The 22,810-nt window shown below is 50.3% G+C and overlaps 2 protein-coding genes across 2 annotated transcripts in view; both read right to left on the reverse strand.

Annotated features, from left to right (window-relative positions):
* Nucleotides 1-173, reverse strand: part of LOC100546305 (E3 ubiquitin-protein ligase HECTD3-like) — a 6,462-nt gene extending 6,289 nt beyond the window's left edge. Inside the window, exon 1 of the mRNA XM_010716323.2 lies at nucleotides 105-173. Within this exon, the coding sequence (XP_010714625.1) occupies nucleotides 105-173 (69 nt within the window). The remainder of the gene's footprint in view (nucleotides 1-104) is intronic.
* An 8,778-nt stretch (nucleotides 174-8,951) lies between these two features.
* EIF2B3 (eukaryotic translation initiation factor 2B subunit gamma) overlaps nucleotides 8,952-22,810 on the reverse strand; it is a 74,620-nt gene continuing 60,761 nt past the window's right edge. The window contains exons 8-9 of the mRNA XM_010716194.3: nucleotides 20,038-20,141; nucleotides 8,952-9,167 (exon numbers count right to left, since the gene is read on the reverse strand). Of these exons, the coding sequence (XP_010714496.1) occupies nucleotides 9,115-9,167; nucleotides 20,038-20,141 (157 nt within the window). The 3' untranslated portion in view covers nucleotides 8,952-9,114. The remainder of the gene's footprint in view (nucleotides 9,168-20,037; nucleotides 20,142-22,810) is intronic.

Genomic DNA, 22,810 nt, shown 5'->3' on the forward strand with positions numbered 1-22,810 from the left:
ATCACCGCAACGCACCGCCCGGCCCCGCCGCGGGGAGAGAGGGGAGCGGAGCGGAGCGGCACGGGGTGGGCATCCCCACAGCCGGCCCCACAGCATCGCCCTACGGCAGCCGCCTCTAAGGAGGCGTACGTAGCCCGCGGCTGCCCCCCGCCAAGGGTAGGCGGCCTCCGCATGGGTGCCCCGCGGGATGGGCGTCCCAATAGCGAACCTGACGGCGTCGCCCTATGGCTGCCGTCTCCAAGGATGGGCACGGCCCCCAGAGGTAGCCCCTGCAAGGATGGGTACGCACACCCCATAGAGGGTATTGGCAGCCCCCCGTGGGTGCCTCAAGGGATGAGCATTCTCCTCAGGGGCTGTTTATCCCCCCAGTAGCTGCCTTCCAGCCTCTCCCCCATAGCCGCCTATGGGCTGTGCACCTTCTCATAACCTCTCCGCAAGAATGGGTGCAGGGGGGACCCCATACCCACTGCCCACCTCTGAGGGGCTGCGTGCCCTTCATGTGCACCTAAAGGGTGGGCATTCCCACTGACACCCCACAAGGGCTGGGTGCTCTGCCATGGGGGGACAGGGGATACTCTGCTTTTTGGGGTTGCCCAAGAGCTGCCCCATCCCCAGCTGTGCACATCTGACCTCAACGGCCCTGGGCTGGAAGCAGGGGGATGCAGATCGCCCCCTATCAGGGGGCACGGGGGAAGGGTAAATGCCAGCAGTGATTTGTGGGGCAATAGGGATTTGCACCAGCTTTATGGGAGCTCTGCTCATTTTGCACCCTCCTGGGGTCTCTGTTGGACAGAGTCAGTGTTGCTCCCACTGGGAACCTGCAGAGCTGTTGGGAGCAAACCCACACAAAACATCATCCCATAAGGGCTGCGGCGTTCCCAACATCTGGGCTCCTCCAGGCATCCCTTTAGTGGCCCAAAATGGGAGGAAATCCCAGCAATAACTCAGGAAAACTGTAACTCCAGGTTCTGGGGCAACCTACTGCAGCCACAGAGCTGTGCTGGGCACCAGGAGCACAGAAGGGGTTTCTCCCACGTCCTGCGATAGGCCTGTAGCATCTGGCGGTCCCCCAAATACAGAAGGGAAACAGCTATTCAGCACTTCTTGTGCCTGATTGCTATTAACAGCTCCACCATTCCTATTCCTCGGTGGACCGGTACTACCGCCGGGCAGCTGCTTCTTTTTAGAAAGTAAAACAGAGTTCCACTGTTTGGTGTGGCACTACGGTGTCCTCTGATCCCCGTTCTCCACCACCTATTTGTCACTGGTTATTTCTACCTGGGACCGTACTGATGTATGGCATAGATGTGGTCGGTAAACCCTTGGGATGGCCACTGAGCCCGTCAGGGATGGCATCCTCAGCCTCATCCAGGCTGGCCCACAGCAGCACTGAGGTGCCAAAGCTGAACGGTACAGTGGCATGGATCTGAGCATTGTGGCCTGGGTCCTCTTAGAGCATCTCAAACCCCATAAAGGGATTGAACCCAACTGGAAAATGCCTGCAGGCAGGACTGTGCCCTGACGCCACAGCAATGGTCTCTGGCAGCTCTGGGTCTGCTCAGTGCCACGAGCTCTGTGTCACCCTTGTGTCCCCCAGAGCCACCCAGAGGGGACGTGGGCTGTGTCCTGAGCCCCATGGGCCACCGGCCTCGGGGGAGAGGCTCATGCACGGGGAGGCTACGCCTGCCGCTTCATGCTGACCGGCTGTTTTATATCAAGGCGGGAGGGGGATTTGCTGTTCTAGATGGTATTTTAATGGGCAGCCAGGCAGCTGGAGCCTGGGAGAAGCCTGCTTTACATTGTTTGGGGTTGTAACAAATAAATTCAATTAAAGGCAAATGGCTCCGCACAGCCCCCACCCTGCGCTGAGGCTCTGCAGCACGGATGGCTGCGGGAGCCCAGCCCTGGGTGTGAGGCAGGGGCCCAGGACTCTGTCCCCACACTGGGGACACCCTGGAGCCATGCCCCAGTGAGACACTGGGATGCAGTGGGAGGCTGAGCAGGGATGGGAGCGGGGACGTCCGGAGAGGGGGTGTCTCCATATGGCTGCTCCACTCTATGGTGCAAATGGGATGGGGGAATCCCAAGGACACCCCAGCAGGCAGCCTGGGGATGCGGCACAAAGGGGCCTGGGGAGAGGGATGTAGGGAAGGGACAGGGACATGGAGCCGGGGGCAAAGCAGAGGGGACTTAGTGGGGCCATGCCAGAACCTCAGAGCTATAAACAGCCACAGCAGCAACTCCTCTGCTGGGAGCCAGAGCCGGGCGTTTGTTAGTTGGAAACCAGATGGTGCTCTGCAAAGCCAGCCCAGCCCGCCCGGCTGTGGGCCCCTACTCAATGCGGGCTCCCAGGGGCCATGGTGGAATGAAGGAGGTGTTGGGGTGTCCTGTGCAACAGTGAGGGCTGGGAGGAGGTGTCCCCAGGGTGCTGTGTCCCCCAGGGATGCTGTGTGCCCAGAGGAATGGTGTGACCCAAAGGGATACTGTTGGAGGGCAGGATGAGAGGGGTGGAATCCATAGCCTCCAGCCTCCCGGGCACCTCTGTGTGCTGCACTGTGCCTCAGTTTTCCAACAGCTCCCTGGCAGCAGGGAGGTCTCTGGGGTGGAGGGGGTTCCCAGGCCAGAGGATGACAGGTCCATCCAAACGGGGGGGTGGTGCCAGTGGGGAAGGGATGGAGCCCCGTCCCTGAATCCAGGGAAAGCCCTGAGGTGATGCCATAGGATGTGGTGATGGGGCCAGGGCCAGCAGGATCCCAGCCCCTTTCTCCAGTACCTGGCTGTCCCGGGACAGCAGCACCAATGTGACACAGCCATATCCCTCTCAGCCCCCATGTTTGTGGGGAGCACAGCATGCAGGCAGACAGCCCTGACTGGGGAGGGGACAGAGGGAGCACTGTATCCCCGTGGGGGTCCCATGGTGTTTACAGAGCTTAAGAACCCCCTAAGTCCCACCAGGCCACGGGGTACAATAGCGTGTGGATGTGGTGACACCGGCCGTCCCCACACCACCTTGGAAGACAGAGGGCCCTGCCACCCACCGCCAGCACCGGGATTAATTATGATAATGTAGTTCTTTCCCCCTTTGTCACCCTAATGAATGGGCCCCTTTAGGATTTTAAGGCCTTTGTTTGGTGCCTCTTTACTGCGGTATTGTAGGATGGGGACTAGCAGGTGGCAGGTCCCCAAACAGCCCCTTTTGTCTCCTTTGGGGGCTGTTTGGTGGTGGGGATGGGAGGGGGTGCAGGGGGGTTGCAGGGGGGCTCCGGGAGGGACCGGGCCCCGTGCCCCACACTGTGCCGCCATGTCGGGGCCTGCAGGCTCGGCCGGGCCCACACGGCGGGCAGAAGCCGGGAGCCACCGCCTGAGCACCGGCCTTGATCTTTTACTGCCTGGGCAAATCAATTACCCGGCAGAAAAGTCCCTAAATCCCACCATAAAACCCGTTTAGCGGCTGATGTGGCGCGGTGGCCGCTGGTAGTGCTGGCTGGGCCCTGGGCAAAGCCTCAGCTCACGGCCACGGGGCGAGGGCAGGGTGGCCGCCGGGGACACTGGGGACAACCAGGCACAGTGCTCTGGGATGTGAATCCTGGGGGTCCTGGTCATGCTCAGCCCCCCAAAGGCCCACAGCACCTTCCCCTCCGCTCTCGTCCTGGGAAATGCCTTCGGGACACCCAGGAGCACTGTGACAAGGGACGCCTCTTCCTGGGGCACTGGGCACTGTAGATCCCTGTACCTGCTGTACTTTCCCACTCCCCACAGGACCCCAAGTGTCCCCGTCCCATGGTGTACAGGGCAAACTGGGGTGCAGGGAGGCAGATCCTGGCCGGGCACCACAAACAGTGGTGAGCAGCAGGGTGGTAAAACAGTGACAAGTAATTGGTGTCCCGGCCGGTCCTTTCATGCCGACGCCGTTTTATGGGTGAGGAAATTGCTTGTGAGTCAGGAACACAGGAGACAAATTTAGGAAGTGCTCTCTGAATGTGCTGGGGTCAGGCGCCGAGGCCGAGCGCTTGAAACCTGGGTGGCCTCGGCGCTCGCCCCGCGCCCCCCGGCCTCTCGGCATGGGAACGCGGACCTTTTATCTTATCACTGCTCTTCCGCCCGCCCCAGCCTCCCCTCGGCCCCCTCCCAGCACAGCCGCTTGTGCCGCAGACACAATGCCACCCTCCGGGAGCCAGCATGGGGGCTGCCCCCACTGTCCCAACCCACCATGGGGTTCCCAAGGTAGACCCCAATGAGCTGCCGTGGGGCGAGGGGTCCCCCCATTGCGGTGCTGCCCGATGTGGCAATGGGGAAGCACTGGGGTGAGGTGCTGAGTGGCCCCATGGCTGGGCACTGTCCTCAGGTACGAGCCAGTTGGCCCCCAGCGCTGGCTTCCAGAGCCCCCCAGGAGGAAGGGAGCAGGTTCTCCCATTTGTTTGCTATGGTTTTAACTGGAAGGAAAGGCCACGGCCCCATTAACGCGTGCTCGAACACGGCTGAGGGTACCTTGGGAGCACAGCCCCTTCCCTGACCACCTCGAACGCACCGAACCAGGCGGGTTGGATGTATTTTTCTTGATCACTGGCCAAGCGCTCTCTCCTGCAAAGCAGCATGTTTCTCATTTTCTGTAGGTTTAACTCCAAATTAATTTGTAAGTGATCTAGGTTTCTTGTTCCCCGAAAGATACCTAATAGCGCAGGGGAGTTCCTGCCAACCGAAACGTCGCAGCAGGGCGAAGGAAAAGCAGTAAAAAGAAACCCAGGAACTGTGACCCCTGGTGGGTATTTAACAAGGTGTCAGGTCGAGGGATTTTCAGAGCCCTCTAAGTGGATGTGACACCAGCCCCACTGCTCGGGTTGGGCCGCAGGAGGGTCCCGCTGTGGGGATGCTCTGCTGTGGCTGCTCGGTCCCATCCTGATGCAGCGAAGGAAGGTGCTGGGTGAGCAGAGAAGGATGGGTTGGGGTCCCAAGACCAGCGCCCCACTGCATGGGAAGCAGGCATGGTTTAATGGGGCCAGCTGCTGGCAGGAGGACACAGGAGCTTTTGTCTATGCTCTCGCTCCCAGCACTGGCTGGGGCTGCCAGGGCCTGGAGGGGTTCAGCCACCAAGAGCCGAGCTCGCCATGGGGGCTAGCGGCCAAACCCACCTAACAACCCTGCTGCCTCATTTATGCCGGGGCAGCCTGCAGCAGCAGCAGTGAGACTCCTGCTTTGCTGCTGGCTGTGGAGCAGAGGCAGCAGGATCCCTTCTTGCAGGCACCCAGCACCAAACGTCATCTGCAGAAGGGCCAGAGCAGGGAGGAGACGCTGCTGTTCCTCAATGACCCTGCAAGGGCCCCGGCCCTGGCTCCGTCCCATTGCCACTGGCAATGGCTGAGCGACATGGCCACCAAGCTGTCCCACGCTCTGCGGGCAGCATTGCAGCATCGAGGACATCCCACGGACAACACAACCCAGCCACCATCAGCCCATTCGCTCTCCCTAGCCACTGCCAGGGGGTCCCAGCTTTCTCTGCCTGATAACATGGCAGGGAACCATTTTTGGGGATCCTGGAGTTGAAGTGAAACTGACGCAATGAGCTGCTGGGGTCTTTGCAAGGCAGATGGCTGTGTTGCACCAGCTGGCCATCCCAAACATGCCCATCGCACCACCACCAGCCACCCCATCCCCATCCCAACATCACCACTCGCTCCTTTCTCCTCATCCTCTCCAGCTCCCCAGGAGCTGCACCCCGCTCCCAGGTGCCAGCCCTGGAGATGGTGCTGGTTGTGGTCTCTGCCACCAGCCCCCCTGCCCCACCGCAGGATTAAACCCCCCAACCAAATGACGGAGGAAGATAGGAAAAACAATCACAAGAATTTGTTTCATGCTGCCTGGATCCCTCCTCGCACGCAGCAGTGTTTTTGGACGGCCAATTTATAATCAGCAGTGTGGAATGTTGTAAATTAAATATTTTTAAACAACTTTGCTCTCTCTCTGGTTAAACATTTCAGAGATCGCTCTTTCTTGTCTGTCTCTTGCTGGGTGGTCCCTCCATTCGCCCGTACATCTTCCTCAAACACAATTAACCATTTAGATGTTGCACAAAGGAATAGCTTATGCATACAACACCAGTCGCTTGCTGCTCTGGTGGTGGGGGAGGGAGGCAAATAAGAAGGCAGCTTCTTTTATTTTCCACTAAAAACAAAAACAAGAAAATCCCTTTTTCCTTCCCAAACTATCCCATTTTCCTTGAATTGTAAAGGCACTGATCCAAGCTCATCAGCTGTCTCGGTGTTTGGTCCAGGAACCCCCTTGCTTTTCCCCCTCTCCTGAAATTCAACATTAGCATTTTAAAAGCCTTAAACATACAAGTTTATTTAGACCCCAGCTCTCTCAAGCTCTCGCTTTCCATATTTATATATACATGCATTTTATCGTATATAAAATGTCTGTCTATTGGGCCTGGGAGGAAGTTCTCGTCTGCCGGCCCGTCTGGGCAGCACGGTGTGTCTGTGGACCTTGGCTCCTGGGGCACAGAGTGAAAATGGATGCTGCCCTAAAGCAGCCACCGTGCCGGGACCCAGAGAACCTCAGATGCCGTGCAGCTCTGGGGCAGGCATGCTGGACCTCTTGGACTCCCCTCCAAACTTCCAAGCCCTTGACACCCAAAGCTAGCGAGAAGGAGGGGATAAATCCACAAGGGCTGGGGCTAGGCTGGCAGCAACCCGCAGTAGGACAAACAGGAGATATGAGGCCACCACCTTCCCCTGCAGATCTTCCAGGGAGGTCGATGAACCAGGCAGGACAAACCACCAAGCCGGCCACGCTGACCCAAGCAAGACTCAGCACAGCTGTGCCTAAATCAGCACGTGCCAGCTCCCCCAGACAGAAATGTCCCAGCAGCAGAGGACGGGCAGGGACTGGAGCCAGCCATCAGCCCTCAATGCACAACCTTCTCATATCCACCCAGTTGCACATTTGCCAGGAGGCTTCAGGAGAAGCCTGTCCAGAAAGCACCACCACCTACAAAGCTGGGAAGCTCCATCTTTTCAGAAACAGTGCCCGCCACGCACTGCCCTGCTGCTAATACCACCGTGATGGGCATGGGCTGCAGAGCTCACCTGCTGGGACCTGACTGAGCGAAGCAAGGAGACAAACTGCTCCTCAAAGCTGGAAAGCAGCAGCGCAAGTCCGACCTCCATGAATGCCTGCATGACTTGGGACCAAAGCTGCACCCCAAACAACCTGGGAACAGAAATGCATTTCTGAGGTCGCCTCTCCATTTCCCTTGAAGACTGTTATATTTCTCACACAGTCTGTACACATTCCTATATCACAGAATCCTTGAGGTTGGAAAAGCCCTCTAAGATCACCCAGTCCGATCCCACCCCACCACACCCGCTGACCACGTCCTTCAGTGCCACATCCCCATGGTTCTTGAACACCTCCAGGGACGGTGACCCCACCGCCTCCCTGTGCAGCCTATGCCAGTGCATCACTGCTTTTTCTGAGGAGGAATTGTTCCTAATATTCAACCCATCCTCTCCTCATCTGATGATGGCAGCAGCCCGGAGACCAGGTGAGATGAGGAAGGGTTAACCTGGTGCCCATCTCGGGATTCTTGAAGGCCCTATTATCCCGAATTATTTTTCATAATTACTGCCACACACGTAGACTACATCAAGAGTGAATCTTCACTTTGATAATTTGTGCTGTGAAATCTCACTTTGGGATCTACTTTTATCTCACACCAAACACCTGCAGGTCGTAAAAGGCAAAAAGGAAAAGAAAATGCCTCAAATCCCGGCCAGGTTTTCAAGTGTCAGGGAACACTAAATTAATGCTAAATTCTAACCAACACAGTAATGAGCCCCCCACCCTGTGTTTAAATTACCTAAACAAAAGGATTCGAGTGAGACGTTACCTTATAATTAAGACACAAGGAGTAAAGCTGCAGCTGCTAAAGAAGAGGACACTGACATTTCAGAAGTTAAGATGGATCTTAGAAACCAGAAAATAGAATACTTTCTATTCCCATCCAGCCCTTTAGAGTTCAGTTTTTGTTTATGAAACGCTGGGAATGTCTGGATTATAATCTCTCTTCTGTCAAATTAGCTAAGAAACAGTAATTTTTCTCAGGGGATGCTGGTGCCCATGAAGCACACATTTAAAATTTATCACTTCAGTTAATGAAATCTCATTCCAGCCAGTTGCTGTAAGCACCTCTGGATGCCAAACTGCCAGGCTCAGATAAATGTCCCGTTGAATCCTACCAGATTCCAATAAACAGCTTTTAGGTAGGAACTTGTGTCCAATTTACAAATGTTAAAGAACAGCTTGTGTTTCAATCCCCTCCAGGTGCTTTACAATCCTGGCACAACCCCTGACCACAAGGCTGTGCGTTTCACATTAGCGCTCTCGACCCATCTCGCATACATACAGCCTGGACATGGGGATGGACCTCCTGTCTGGGGTTGGGAACGGCAAAGGAACCGTGAAAATAAAGCAGATGGTACCCACTGCTTATGCCCTACTTTCCCTCCAGCCCCATCGCATTGCTTTTGGGCAGCATTTCCAAGTAACGGACCACACTCAGCCCTGGAACAAACGGGTGCCGAACTCCTCAGCTACATCGCAGAGGAGCAGAGGTGCAGCTTAAATGCTTTTGTGCTATGGGGCAGCATTGCAAGAGAGGGGAGAAGGCTGGTGAAGGGCTACACAGAGCAGCCCACACTGTGTTTTGCTGCCCACCTGCTGCATTGAGGACGTGCAGGCAGCATCCCGAGTGGTTTCTGCTGGTATCCGGGGCTCGGCCTGTGTCGCAGCGGGGTCGGCAAAGTCATTCTTTCGAGTAGGCACAGTCTGTGTGGTCCCAGCTCTCCCTTCTGCTGGAAAAGTACAGTGCGTTCGCCGGGGCAGGGAGCGATATCACCCGGCACAAACCCCGTGCATCCCAATGAGGGGGGAAGGGCTGGCGGACACACGGCTCTGTAAATACTTCTTTATTAAGACATAAATACAAAGCTGAACAGGAAAGGAGCAGTGACAGGGTAAACCATGCCAGTACTGATCTGCGCGGATGATCTTACGATGCTGAACATCTGGTTCTGCTGCCGGCTTCCATAAAATCATCTTTAAAACCTACTTGGGTTATATCTCCATCAGCTGTTCAGTGCCCACAATGACTTCATTAACATGTTTGGCTGAAAAGAGAGAGAGAGGGAGGAAAAGAAGAGGAATTGAGTTTTGTAGCAGTGTTTCAGACCTTGCATTTTTAAAATCTGCATCTTTAAAACAAATGAGAAAAGCAGATTCTAGGGAACTTGAGCGCAGATTTGCTGCCCTTTTTTGGTCTCCAGCATCTCTCAGACAGCATCCCACACACATGGCAAAAGCCTAAACAACTGACTAAACATTAGGTTTCTCTAATGAGAGTTTTCACATGTACGTGTCACTACCAAACAACAGAAGCCGGACGGAAGTCACAGCTGCTGTTGACAGGTGTACCTCTAGGCCCATGCAAAGAACCATCCACATCCAGTGTGGAGCTGCACAGAACTACAAGGTCACTCCTCTGCCTATTCCCAGCCTTGGCGGACACATTAATGTGCCAGTCCCTGCCCCAGCGCTGTTCATGCACTGTACTAAAAGAGCCTTCCATTTAAAATGCAAAAAGCAGCCTGTCAGGGAAAGACTACAAATAAGGGATCTAGAGCCAAAATAATAAAAACACAAAACTGAAAGCCTAAAAATCCAAGCATGTGGCCTCAGAGCGTGACACAATGCCTGTGTGCTCCAAGTGGGTGTCCTCGGGCTATGGCCAGAGTTGGTGAATCTGAACCACTCCCTGGGAGTTGGACACCCATTCAAGCGAAGTTCAGGTGCTTTGAACCGTGCCCCAAGGCTCTCCATCCCCCTTTTCCACTTCTGTACATTCAGAATAACAATTGGCTCTGGTATCCAGGGTGCCTGGGGTGAATCATCCGGGCCTGCAAGGTGCTCAGGCACACCAGTGTTGTCTCCAACACCTTACACAGTAGTGGGGGTAGATGGCCAAGGATGAAGGAAATAACCAGTTGTTTTATTTACCCACCTAAAACGCCTCCCCTGAGGGGAGCAGATTTTGCAAGAGTGCTGCAAAACAACAGCTACCCTGCCCTCAGCTGCATAAAGCAATTACTGGCAGTTCCCAAACTGGCCGAGCTAACATGATGCTTCCCGTGGTTTAGAACTCAAGACATTATCTTTGCACCATGCAAGCCGTCACTCCAGAAGTGGTTTGATTAAAAACTGCTCTGTAAACTTCAAGGAGTTATTTGGACTGCACGAGATAACTTCCTGCTATGGCCCTGACCCCACCACCATGCTGATCCTGCTGTCTGCTCTGCTTGCAGGACAGAGTTGGGTTAGCCACAAGACTGCCTTCCAGAGATCCTTCGTGAAAATAACAACAAAATAAGAACAAAAAGATGCTTCTTACTTTCAGCATCAGATTGTGTAATTTATTCCTGTGCTCGGGGCATTCAGTGACAACTGATAATTAATCCTGGAGCCTCACGGAAACATCCTGGGTCTCAAAACTGGAGCTGGAAGTTGGAGCCTGGGCTCTAGCACTGGGCATGATGAACAGAGGTGGATGCAGCTTGGGAAAATGAGGGACTGACTGTAAGCATGCCAGGTGCAGGCGTGATGTAGGTAGCACCACACAATCTCCCTAGCACAGCTCTGCCAATAGCCCCAAGTCCAGCCCTCAGCTCCTCTCTCCTCCCGTCCTGGACCCCACACAGTTCTGCCAAGGTACCTCAAATCCAACCTGCAGCACTTCTTGCTGTAACATTCCTCACCCCCAACAACTTTCCCAATATATCTCAAACAGGCCCTGTAGCAACTTCTGTGACTCCATTCCTGAACCTCCTCCAAGCAGACTACCTATCATGTTGATTTCTGTGATGTGAATAAGACTCTGGCTAGCATCCAGCGAGAGTAATTACGTTATGCCTCTGCAGATTAAACATGCCTTCACCTAAGCTCGTGAAGAACCATGTCAATTTATGGTTCAATATATGAGTTATCTGTAGCAATACCTTTTAATAGGGAACTTTCTGCTTCGTTTTAGACAGCATCCTGCACTGAACGTGCAGATCTGGGATGGGCCCCGTCACATACTTTTTTGCAGAGGTGGCACCGACTATTTGTATTTTGCACCAACATGCTTATGGCCTTCTTCTGGTATCTTGCATTTTCCATCTGATTAACTCATGATGCTTTTCAAAAGCGGGTGAGTAAGAGCATTCCGATTTTACAGGTGGGGAAACTGAGGCAGCAGCAAGCTTACTGAGCTGATGCAGCACGCGTTCCCTGATCTCCCATCCTGTCCTTCCCTGATCCACATGGCCCAGATTCTGGCACATGCAGCGTATCACTGCTACCACCAAACTCATTTCTCCTTGCACGGGCTAAAAGGAAACACATGAATGTGCCTGCCTCAAATCCACGAGAAAGTTTCTAAGTGATAAAGGGAATGGTTTTGCTAGAAACAAAGCCTGATTCCGCACCCCAGGGGGATGTGATAGGCAGATAAGGATTCACCCTGCTTCCCTCTTCCCTTCCCAAAGCCCTGCTTACAGAGGAAAGGGAATTTAGACTCCACCGTGTGTGCCAAGGAGCAGAGCTGTGGATAGCGTTTCATTATCAGCCCTGGCTGCCAGTTGCCAGTGGCTCTGGCTGGTATCAGCAAGCTCAGTTCGTGCAGAAACTCTGCCTGAAACTCAGGGGGGAGGAGGCAGAAGTACCTCCCATGCTCTGCTGTTCAGCTCCCTTCTCCTTCCCCAGCTCCCCATTAGGGATTTCTTACCAGGCTGCCTTTTATCTGACACTGGCAGGGTTACAGATGTATTCAGCCCGTAGAGAAAGAAGAGGGATTAGAGAAAGGACTTTCAGAAAGCCTTCAAGTTGGACTCTGCAACCTTAAATCATGTTCAACTAGATCTTCTCAGATTGGGAGCATCTGGTGCTAAGCAAATCCAGAGCTGATCAACACATTCAACCTCCTGATTAGCACTTTGATTCAACTTGCTGACGCAGCCCAGCCCCAAGTCAGCCTGGGTGCTTGAACCCAGCGTCCACGGAGATTTTACTGAGCGTAAATCAAAAACCTGTCACTCGTTATAGATGCATTCCTGCTTAGGAAGACTTGTGTTTACACATACTGTATGCTGAGCCCCTTGAAAACATACGCACAACACGAGGAGAGCTGGGGAGCAGCAGAGCCTTTGGTGCTTGGCTAAAAACAAATTGTAATGCAAATAAACAAAGGGGCGGAAATGACTGCAGAGCCCAGCACAAACCCCACCACCGGGACGGGGGCTGCAGCCCAACGCTGCCCTCCCCTGCACGGCACAGCCTTCCTGGCAGGTTCCTGCGAAGCTGCTTACAGAAAGGGGATGCCGGAGCATTCCTTTAAAAGCCATGTGAAAGCATCTCCTTGCTGTTTGCTCAATTAGCCCCAGACAGATTGCTGCTGCTGCTGCTGGTGGCAACGCTGGGTTGTAAAGGAGGAGGGGAAGGAGGGGAAAGGCAGGGGGAAAAAAAAAAGAGGAAGAAAAAAAAGGTTAGGGCCTAGGCCCAGGACCACCACGAAGTTCCAGCCCTCAGGGGCTCCAGAAAACGTTCAGTTTACTCACTCAATTACATACACTGTTTTATAAACCCTTTAAAATAAAATAGAAAACAGTCCCTGGCACAGAATTACTGCTCTATTATACAGCAGTGATGAAAGCCACTGCTGTGTATTTGCTCTCTTTAAAGCAAGAGATAGTTTAACTTAAAAACCGGGCAGGGGGAGGGGTGCCTGCAGAAACGCATGCATGAAAACACACCGTGGGTGGCTCCTACCACATTCACCCAGGACAGAAAGGATCAGAGAGTGGGAGAGAGGAGTAACTTGTCTCTGCAGCGATGGTTGGCCCTGGAAAGGCAGACAGGTTGGTGGGGGGAGAGGAACTAAAGGGGCTTAAGGGGATGGGAAGCAGCTGAAGCTTGACTCTGGGAGGCTGGAGGGTGTTTTAAATTACATGGAGAGATAAAGAAGGGAAGCAGGTGATGGAGGCTGATTTGTTTGTGTTTATGGAGCACCGGGGCTTTCCAGTCAAGGCCTGCTCTCTTCCCAGCTACGCCACATACTTACATGACCGCTGGTGATCGGGGTGACTGTACTGTGGCCCCAAAGGCCAGGAGTGTCCCACAGATTGCAAGTGTTGCATGAGCCTCACGCTGAGGCAGATGGCTGTGCTTGAGGGGCTCCGGAGTGATGCTCCTTGTAAGCATCCCAGGGAGGGATGTGCAACTCTGCCCAGGGCACTGGGAATGGGACTGGTGAGAGCTTCAGGCACATCAGCTCTGGTGAGCAGCTGGGGGCCCAACCCAGGCTCCAGGCAGAGAAACAGATGGAGATCCGCTCTTGGAGATCCCACCCTTGTTGTACACCGCTCCCAGCAAACACCCATGTGCAGTGCCTGTGCTCACCTGGGGCAGCTGAGGCTTCTCTCACCAGTACTGTACACAGAATGGCTTGGGCTGGAAGGGACCTTCAAAGATCATCCAGTCCAATCCCTGGCCACGAGCAGGGCCATCTTGCACTAGATCAGGAATTAACCCCTTTTCCCTCATATCCACCCAGAGAAACGGGTACATCTTGGGATGTAAAGTAAAGGCAACAATGAATTCAGTGTTTGAAGAAAGAAGAGTTTGCTGCGGCTTTGAGCAGATGGACAGGGTAGGGTGAAGGAATTGGGAAAAGTGATTGCTTGAGGTATGGGAATGTGACTGCTCAAGGTGTTAGGAGAAAGAGAAAAGTGAGACTAAGGACTAGAGACGTGCACAACAGTGAGCTCCTTGGGGACAGGAACACACTCACAGCCCCAGCACTGTGTCCTAACAACCATTGAAGAAGGGGACTGGGTTACACTGCTGGATGTGCTCCCACAGGGGCATCACTCCCTCACAGCAAACACTAGCAGGGATCTCAGAATTGTCAATCTGAAGGCCTCTGTCCACACTTCCCACTAGGATGGCAGCAGTGCCACATCTGCTTAGAGACAGCTACCCACTGTGCTGGACACAAGGTCCCCTTCCTCTCTCAGGCATCCATTGGGGTGTCCTTCCTGGCTCTTTCATGTGGCTGAGTTCTAGCAGAGCACAAGAGGTTATTTTCTCTGCATGGAGCACGTACAAATATTTCTACAAGGTTACAAACTGCTGCCTTATGGGTAGACATTACAATCAACACGCTGTGAATACAGCAGTTCCCTTAACCTGTTCACGCAGGAAGCCTGAACTTCCCTGGCTGGGAATGACACAGTGCTTGAGTGACAGTGTGACAGTCCCCAGCAGCAGAGGGAAGGACAAAACATCACTAATGGGTTATTCTAGAGGAGTTTTATGCCGCCACTAAGACCAGAACTCACAAACTGTTTTTATACAGCTTGAAAAGTGGGCTTGTTAGGATCACCTAGAAATTGTCACTGACAAAGGCGACTTTTTAAGAGATGCCTATTTGAACTGCCAACTGATATCTTTGTCAGAAACAATCAGCAGTTAAACCACTCTAGGGAACAAGTCACATGGACCTCAAAATTTCCCTCTGAATTTACACCATTCCTCCTTTCCAGATCATCCTGCACCTCTGTGCACGACATACATGTGTGTGCTGTTTAGTCTGTGTCTGTTCTTTGTGAGCTTTCGTAACTCTCATCTGCACTGCAGCACGCTTTCTGGTTCCAAACTCGTGTCATGCTAAGTATTTTCAGTTCCCCAAGATTTCACCAGGAGGTACCCAGCATCTTGCAACAGCAGACACAGCTCTACTCGAATGCAGCAAGAACATCAGAAAGCCAATCAATCCCTTCCTGTCCCTATCTTGCTCAATCTTGGCTGGAGTGAGGCATCCTAACAAGCAGTCATCCATTCATAGTAGAGGCTCTATAAACTGTACCTGCCTGCACACGATGGCATTAGAGAAAAATGTGCTCTTTGGCCCTCATTAAAATAAAACAATCTTACTCTGTTTCATTGAGAAGTCCTAGGACTGCAAGCTTGGAACAAGACTTGAAAAATGATCTGAAAACAGGAGCCAGTCCCTACTGGATATGTGCCTTTTTCTGTTCTTGTGAGAAACCACACACTTTTGGCTATGTGATAAGCCTCTGGAAAAAATTTCTGTTTGCACATGTTCTCAGGAGGGCAGCTAAAAGCTCCAGAGACTGCTTCTCCTGAATGCTCTCAACCAGGGAAGTGAGGATCGATGCAGGACCTCCCCCAGCTTGTGTCCCAGCTCTGGGACCAGCACTCAACACAGAACTGCTTCCCTCCAGTGCCCAGAATGATCCCACCTGGGCACAACAGCAGCACAGAAAGAGATCAAAGCAGTTGGGGATGGAGTGCCAGATGGGAAATGGAGCATGGGACTGCTAGGCAGGGGAACTGGAAACAGCATCTACAATGAGAGCAGAGGAGACAGGTGTGTGGCTAAGCATAACAAAGTAAGAGAAAAAAACAAAGACTAGAGGAAGAATCAAAGACTGGGGATGAGATGAGACTGGTTCTGGGACAAAGCCATAGCGAGGAGCAGTGAGACAGGAGTCAGGATCAGATAGGAAACAGGTGATGTGGTTGGAGCCCAAAGGATGATGCTGCAGGCAGGAGCAATAAAGCCTACGTTAACTACAGCCTCCTCCCCCTGCACCAGGAGTGAATCTCCAGGCTGCTGACACCCATGGGCATCTGTGAAATTTCCTGGCAAAGTTCCTCTTGCCTCACTCCAAATCCAGCTCCCCTTAAGGAGGATGACCCACTACTGTCAGTTTCCATCAGCTGGAACAGCAGAAGCTCTATAATGGAGTTTTAGTTCCTGGAGCTGCTAACGACCCATGCACAGGCCAACATGATCGCATAAAAAAACTTCTCTTTTTTCTTTTTTTTTTCCTCAGTAGACTGAGCCCTCCATCCCAATATTTACAAAGAAAATGCTATGGCTAAAATGTAATTGTTAGGAAATGCTACATGTAACATGCTGCTTCAGCACTTAAGCTGGGCAGTCAGAATGAATGGGCCCACAAACAGCAACTCTGAGTCTCAGGCCTTTCTAAAATAGGAGGAAAAATCAGCCATGTTCACGCTGAGGAGGTAAAAATGAGCTTGTTAACAGCTGTGAAGCACTAAGATGACAAATGTTGCAGAAAGGCCACAGAAAGGATCTTGTTTCTTGCATAGTGTACAGTAATTAAGATTTCAGACTCAAGCTGAAAGAAGGCAGGAATCAGGGCTATGGAACAACCTTGCATTCAGCACACACTCGGCAGCACTTTCTGGGTGCTGACTACATCGAGGCACCAAGGAAAATAAAAATATATGGTTGCATTGAAAATGCACCAGAATAAGCACAGTGAAGTCTTAGCCTACATCTTGGTCAGGGAGATAATGCTACTAAGTACGCACTGGGATGCCAAGCTAAGATTACATCAGCATCCTGAATGCTGATACTTTTTCCCTTTCTGCAAATACACTTTGTGGCAATAACACTGCTGTAATACACTTTCTGGGTGTACAATGACTCAAGCTGTCCCTAAATGACACTGGCTCCTGCACAGTCAATGAACACAAAACATGCCTGCCCGGGGACACCAGAGATGAAAGTGAGGGCTAAGGTGGTGAGTTTTGTATCCGTTTTGCTAGTTTTATCCTATGAGTGTCTCTCTATTATCTCTGTTCTCTATTTTGCTTTGAAGAAAGCAGGTTCATCAAAAAGGCTGGAGTGCAATTGTAGTAACTGTCTTAGAAACAGTGCCTGAATGCTTTGTGCAATTAAGCCCTTTCAGAACTGCTGCCTACCATTTCCTATCCCTTTAATAATTGCCTCCTTTTTCCTAGGTACCAACATGTTTTTCAAACTGCTATGTGAGTGAGGTCGCCTGTCTGTTAATTCTCCACTAGCAAATTTCTTAAAGTATCAAAGAGGAAGGGAAGTGGATGCTTCCTAAGCATGGTAATAAAAGCAGTAGGAAGAGAATAGCATGACTCTCAAGAGGCATGGCTTGCAAATCCAGAAGTTTAATAAAACTCCACATCATGACTTTAACAGAGGCACTTAAAAAGCACCGTGTCTGGCCAGAGCTGTGATGGGGCCTGTAGTCATTGCTGACAGCTACCTGCCCCCCCCTTGTCTCTAACTCGCTTTTTAGCTTGAAATTAATAGGCTGCATCTGATCTATCCCAAAAACCAGTGGTGGAGCACTCCCTCTATTTAGGTGTCCAGAGCTTTGCCAAGCCTATTATTAAGTGATGAGGTCTCCCACCACGTCCCCAGGGAGATTATCCCACAGCCGACCAGACCACATCATTAGGAAAATGTTTCAGATATCCAACCTAAATTGTGTTTAATTCAATCCCATTACTCCCAGCTGTGCCATTTAGACCACCCTAAATATGCCCCTGCCTCTTCCTTAGAAGGAAAAGGACGAGAGCTGGTTTGAGTTACTTTTGCCTATCATTTGTGGTATCTGTTCTTCTGCCATCCTGCTTCCATGGTTCAGGTTATGAAAGGAGGTCAGTGGCTCAAAGAGCTCTTGTACCCTGAGCTGCCTGGGCAGCGAGACCAGGGCTTGTATAGCAGAACTGGGAGCACACAGCCAGTTCCGCAGCAAAGTCAACTGTGGGATTTGCTTGGGGGTGTGCAGGATGATGCGGGGATCTTTGTACCTTTGATGAATCCTGGCTGATGCTTTGGAATAAGGAACTGCTGTTTTTTCTTCTTTTTCTTTAATGTTTCTGGGAAGGTGTATGCAGCTTTGCTGAGGTTTCTAGCATGTAATTCCCAGACTGGGGTCAACAGCCAGCTGCTACTGCTTACGTCTGCTGAGGTGCGATCAGCTTGCAACAAAAGGTGGCTGTGACCCAACAGAACCAGTTTTTCGTAACCTGGCTGTGAAGGCTAGAGTCTGAAGAAGGAAAAGTTACCAAACAGAACAACATAGCCAAAGTCTTGATGAAAGTGGGAATATGGAAACAGACTTACAGGGCCACACCAAAAGCTTGGCACCAGATACAGGAAGTCTTGGGCAGGGGAAAGGAAGTCATGGCATGCTTTCACAGTGAAAAAGAGAAGGCCCAGTTTACTGTGGGACCAGGCAAGGTCAGAAGAAACATGCTGGGCTGGAAAGACTCTGCAGTTCAGGAAATAAGTCATGAACTTCACAGACAGATCCCAGACCACCAAGGAGAACCTGACCCCCAGCCCAAATAAATTCCAAAACGGTTAGGAAACTGAGGCAGGGAAATGAACTGAGGCTTTGTTATTATTTTTTCTTGCTTGGCATAATGGCATATTTGTCATTCATAATCTACCTGAGTGTCTTTGCTAACATCAGTCATATGTTCCTGAATAGTTTAATTGGAAGGCCACAGACTCACTGAGAAGTGCTCTGGAGAGGTGAGCACGTGGCCCTAGAAAGAATGGGTAAATGAACCGCAGGTTCCAGCTCTGTTCTTCTTCTTCTTCCTAATATGTTATCATAGAATCACAGAATTATGCTGACAGATCCTGAAAAATGTTCAGATAAAGATGACAAGGACAATAATGAAGAAAGAATGGTTTCCATACCAAGATCAACCAGACCTACATTGTGGAAGAGACTACTGAAAAAGACATGAGTGAGGGCAAAGCGTGATATTTCTGTTTGAAATGATCTGCTGAAGAAATTGAGCGTAGTAAATTAGCTAAATCTACATCCTCATAGTTTCCTCATAGTTCAAATTTTAGATTAATAAACAAACATGACCTGACTTAGCTCTCCTAGTGATTCATGCTCAGAAGAAGGCACAAGCAGAGCACCATGAACAGTATGTATCTTCAGGGATAAGAGGGCAGTGAACCCACAAGGGTTGATGATTACAACTGATGTGATGGACAAAGCCATGGGTAAGCAGAAACTGTGGAATACAAGGACCAAGACCACAGTGCACATAATGCTGACTGGGTGTTTCCTGCAGCATCTGAGACTTGCAATTGTAGGATCAACACTTTGTTTTCATGAGTCTCTTGCTTCTAGTTTCAAATTAAAAGAAAAATTTTGCGTATGCATAGCTGGCAATAGGTTATACCATACCACAGTAAGTGCAAACTCTGCTCTTTATCAGGACACTCACAATTGGGAAACCACCCATATACTATAAAGACAAAATAAGCAAACAAATCCTGATCTGACTAAATAACTTCACATGGAGCCTGAAAAGGAACTCACTGTTGTCCTCAGTCCACACCCTAGAGCAGGGATCTGCCAAACCCCAACCATAAATATTCATTAAAAAGCCCTCTGCTTGGGATGCAGTCACTGAGACAGCCATTTCCTGCCCATTATCTCTTAGGGCAGGAAATCAACAGTTCCACTTAGGCGGTTACTGAGCCCTCACCACTCACAGCTTGATTGGATGGCCTAACTTTGCCCAAACTGGGACCGCATAGCTGTAACTTCTCTGAAACCCCAAAAGCATTTCGTTTCAGTAAGACAGATCTGAATGCCCTTGTATTTACTACTAAGCACAGCAGCTTCCAGTATGACATTCCATCTTGAGCTCCTGCACGGAGCAGGGTGGATGGGAACACGCTGGCACCTGTGGCTGCTAGCATTCACAAAAAGAAGGATGTCTGGGCCATCACTTATTTGACTGCATCACCCCTAACACTGACAAAAACTACTTGTCAAAATGACAGTTCCTTCTGCTGAGGACAACTCCAAGCTGACCTAATTGTGGCCTCTGGGAAAAGACTGTCTCAGCACCCAATCTTGTTCTTTATAGTAACAACGAAGTTTTTCTGCCAACTTCTGAAGAGCAAGTCCCTGAACTATTCTCATGCCAGCAAGCTGCACTTTCCATGAAAAACAAATCTTAATCTTAAGGGACACCACACTGTAAAACAGCCACTGTTTACTGGCTCTTGAAGAAACAGGAGGAAAATCTTGAGGAGGAAATTCTGAAAATTAATTACAAATGCATCATAAAAACAGCTTTTCTACTTACCTTTGGTTTCCAGTCTCTGATCACTTCCAATCAAACAGTCTTTGATGTCTGCACCCTTCTCTATCACAGCGTTATTACAAATAACACTGCCCTGAAGACAACACCTATAACACAAGCACAAGGTAGAACAAGAAAACGATTAAAATGATAGGTACAAAACAAAGGTATCCACTGGGATAGCTAATAAACCTCTGACATGATTTGATCATCCAGTTAGGAAAGAATTTCAGAGTCCAGATGTTGGCTGCATAACTCCTCTACAAAGATATTGAGAGATCTGAGTGAGTTATTGCACCGGTCGTTGCCTCTCCAGGCAGTAAAACTGTAATTGTGCATCTTAACTAAGATCCGTGATGTGTGCTCACTCAGCACCATCAGTAATGTTAAAGAGTACAAATAATTTATTGCAAAGCTATGGAGAAAAAACAGCAATGCTGCAAATTATTTGTTTCCTCACGTTTACATGTACAAAGATGGGTAGAAATCATTGAAGGACAGAGAATCTGAAGGCATTCGGCTAACAAGTGCCTAAAAGTAGTAAACTTGAAATCAGTTGGTGGAGAGAAAGCTGTAAGTGAGATACATAACAGAGATGGAGGTATCTGTCCCATTTCATATTTCCTCCCCAGCACTTCTGCTAATGTATATTACAACAGTTGTGGATATTTGTGCTACCCTCAGTGAAATAGCTGATCTCTTTCTGAAGTTTTTGGCTTCAGTGACTTTCTGCATTGAGCTCTGCAGTTCAATCCCTCCTGTGACACCCGCAGCCATGGCCACGGGTCTCACCGCTGCTTACTGCATCAGCAAAACGCTGCTGTGCTGCACCACCAGGCTGGCTCATCAACAGAAGAGCTATTTTGGAGTTTGAACTAATAGCACAGAGGGCTTTTGGTTCCGAGAGCCCCCCGAGCCTCAATTCTGTATTGAGCAGAGCCAGCTGTGCTCCTCAGGAGCAAAGAGGAGGTCAGTCCTCACTCCAGACTGCCAATCCTAACATTAATTCCTAGCTCTTTTCCTACTCACACGTTGCCACTATCTGGTACACAGAATTTGCCATTAAATATATAACAATTCTGTTGCTCATGTGAGTCAGAGCAGAAACCACCTGCATCACAAACACGGCATTAATTCCGCAGGAGTAAAAGCAATAAAACCGGACCTCAGCCACGGTGGTTAGCAGTTATGACTTCCCTTGAGCAGACTGTCCCCTCTGAACAATCATTCTTTTAACTCGCTTCAACTCCCCCTCCTCTGACCTATAAGGAGGCAATATGAGCAATTATGCTCCAAGTAACCAGCTCAGGTTGCCTTGGCAAGGTTTTTACTAACATATTAATAAGATAAAAAGCGGCAAAGATACACAGCAGACCCCTGTCTGCCTTTGCTCTCACACTGTCACCAGCTGCTTCTTTCCAACAGCTCCATGTACTCCAGCCATCATCCCGTGTAACAGCATTTACTGGGAGAACACTCAGCGTTGACAATCAGGCTGGAAAATGAACTGGTAGGGGGAGGACTGCCCATCACTGCTGCCATCCTGTGCTGGTGCCATCCAAGCCAAGGTGACAGGAGAGATTACCCACTGCCCACTGAAAGTGTCCCTATCCAAAAAGTATGCTCCAAAGTGCCTTCTCTTTGATCGCTTAGAGCCACCTCCCTGCGATTTGTAGATTCTCACCATCTATCACTGCTTCCAAGCACAACAACCGTGGAGACGTGGCAGTAGTGACATGGTTTGAGTGGGCACGGTAGGGATGGGGTGGCGGATGGACAAAATGATCTTAGTGGTCTTTTCCAATCTGAATGATTCTATGATTCTAAGAAGAGCCTTGGGTGTGCTAAGATCTCCGACTTTAAGCTGTTTTCTGGAGCTCAGGCTGGAGCACGTTGTACATCCCAAGCCTTCTTGGGATCATTTTTCAATTCTTGGGGAAAGAATAGCATTGTAACCAAGAAAGTGCTGATGACATTAACATCAAAGATAAGGGGCTTTCCTGCCAAACCATTTGTTGGAAGGACAGCCCAGGGAACCAAGGCAAACGTGGCTGTGCCAGGTGCTTGCAAACCTACCCTTCCCCAGTGCCAGCGTCAAGCAAAAACAAAAGACTCCGCCACCCCAGGAGTTTCTTCAAACTTATAAACACAACCAAATGCACAAGTTTTAGAGCCATGCTCAGCGCTAGGATTACCCCAGTCGCACACACCAGCAGTGAATCTGGCTTTTATTGCTCAAGTGGAACAAAACTTCATGAGATAAAAACACAATTTGTGGGTGTTCCCTTTACCCGCTGACAGATGTAACACAGCCATTTTGAAACCACTTGTAAATGCTTTTTTTTCCCCCGAAAAAGTATGTTATAAAGTCTGCCAAGATAAGTATTTTGTGTGTTTATTTAATTTTTACTATTTTTTTTTTAAATTGAAGAGTAAGGGATAAACTTTTATTCTCTTGGAGGATAAATATCGCATCTCAAGATAATCTTCCGCATCCTCCTTGGATAAATAGCCACCGTGTTTCCTGCCTCGCTTAACAATTAGGTGCTATTAGTCCTCAAAGGTGTTCTGACAGCATTCAACTTCACTGACCACGTTGTGTGTGCGCATACGCACATATTTGATGTACTGCTTTATAATGCAAACCATATTTATTTCTTTTCCTAAAACGTAGTATATTTTTAAACTTTTCAGCACCGTGAAAACGGATATCTTCTGACCTTAAAATCCAAAGAGCATGTTCAAACCCACAAGAGGAACTAATTTGGGGCATTTG

The sequence above is a fragment of the Meleagris gallopavo genome, chromosome 10 (assembly GCF_000146605.3).
Source record: "Meleagris gallopavo isolate NT-WF06-2002-E0010 breed Aviagen turkey brand Nicholas breeding stock chromosome 10, Turkey_5.1, whole genome shotgun sequence".
Lineage (NCBI taxonomy): Eukaryota > Metazoa > Chordata > Aves > Galliformes > Phasianidae > Meleagris > Meleagris gallopavo.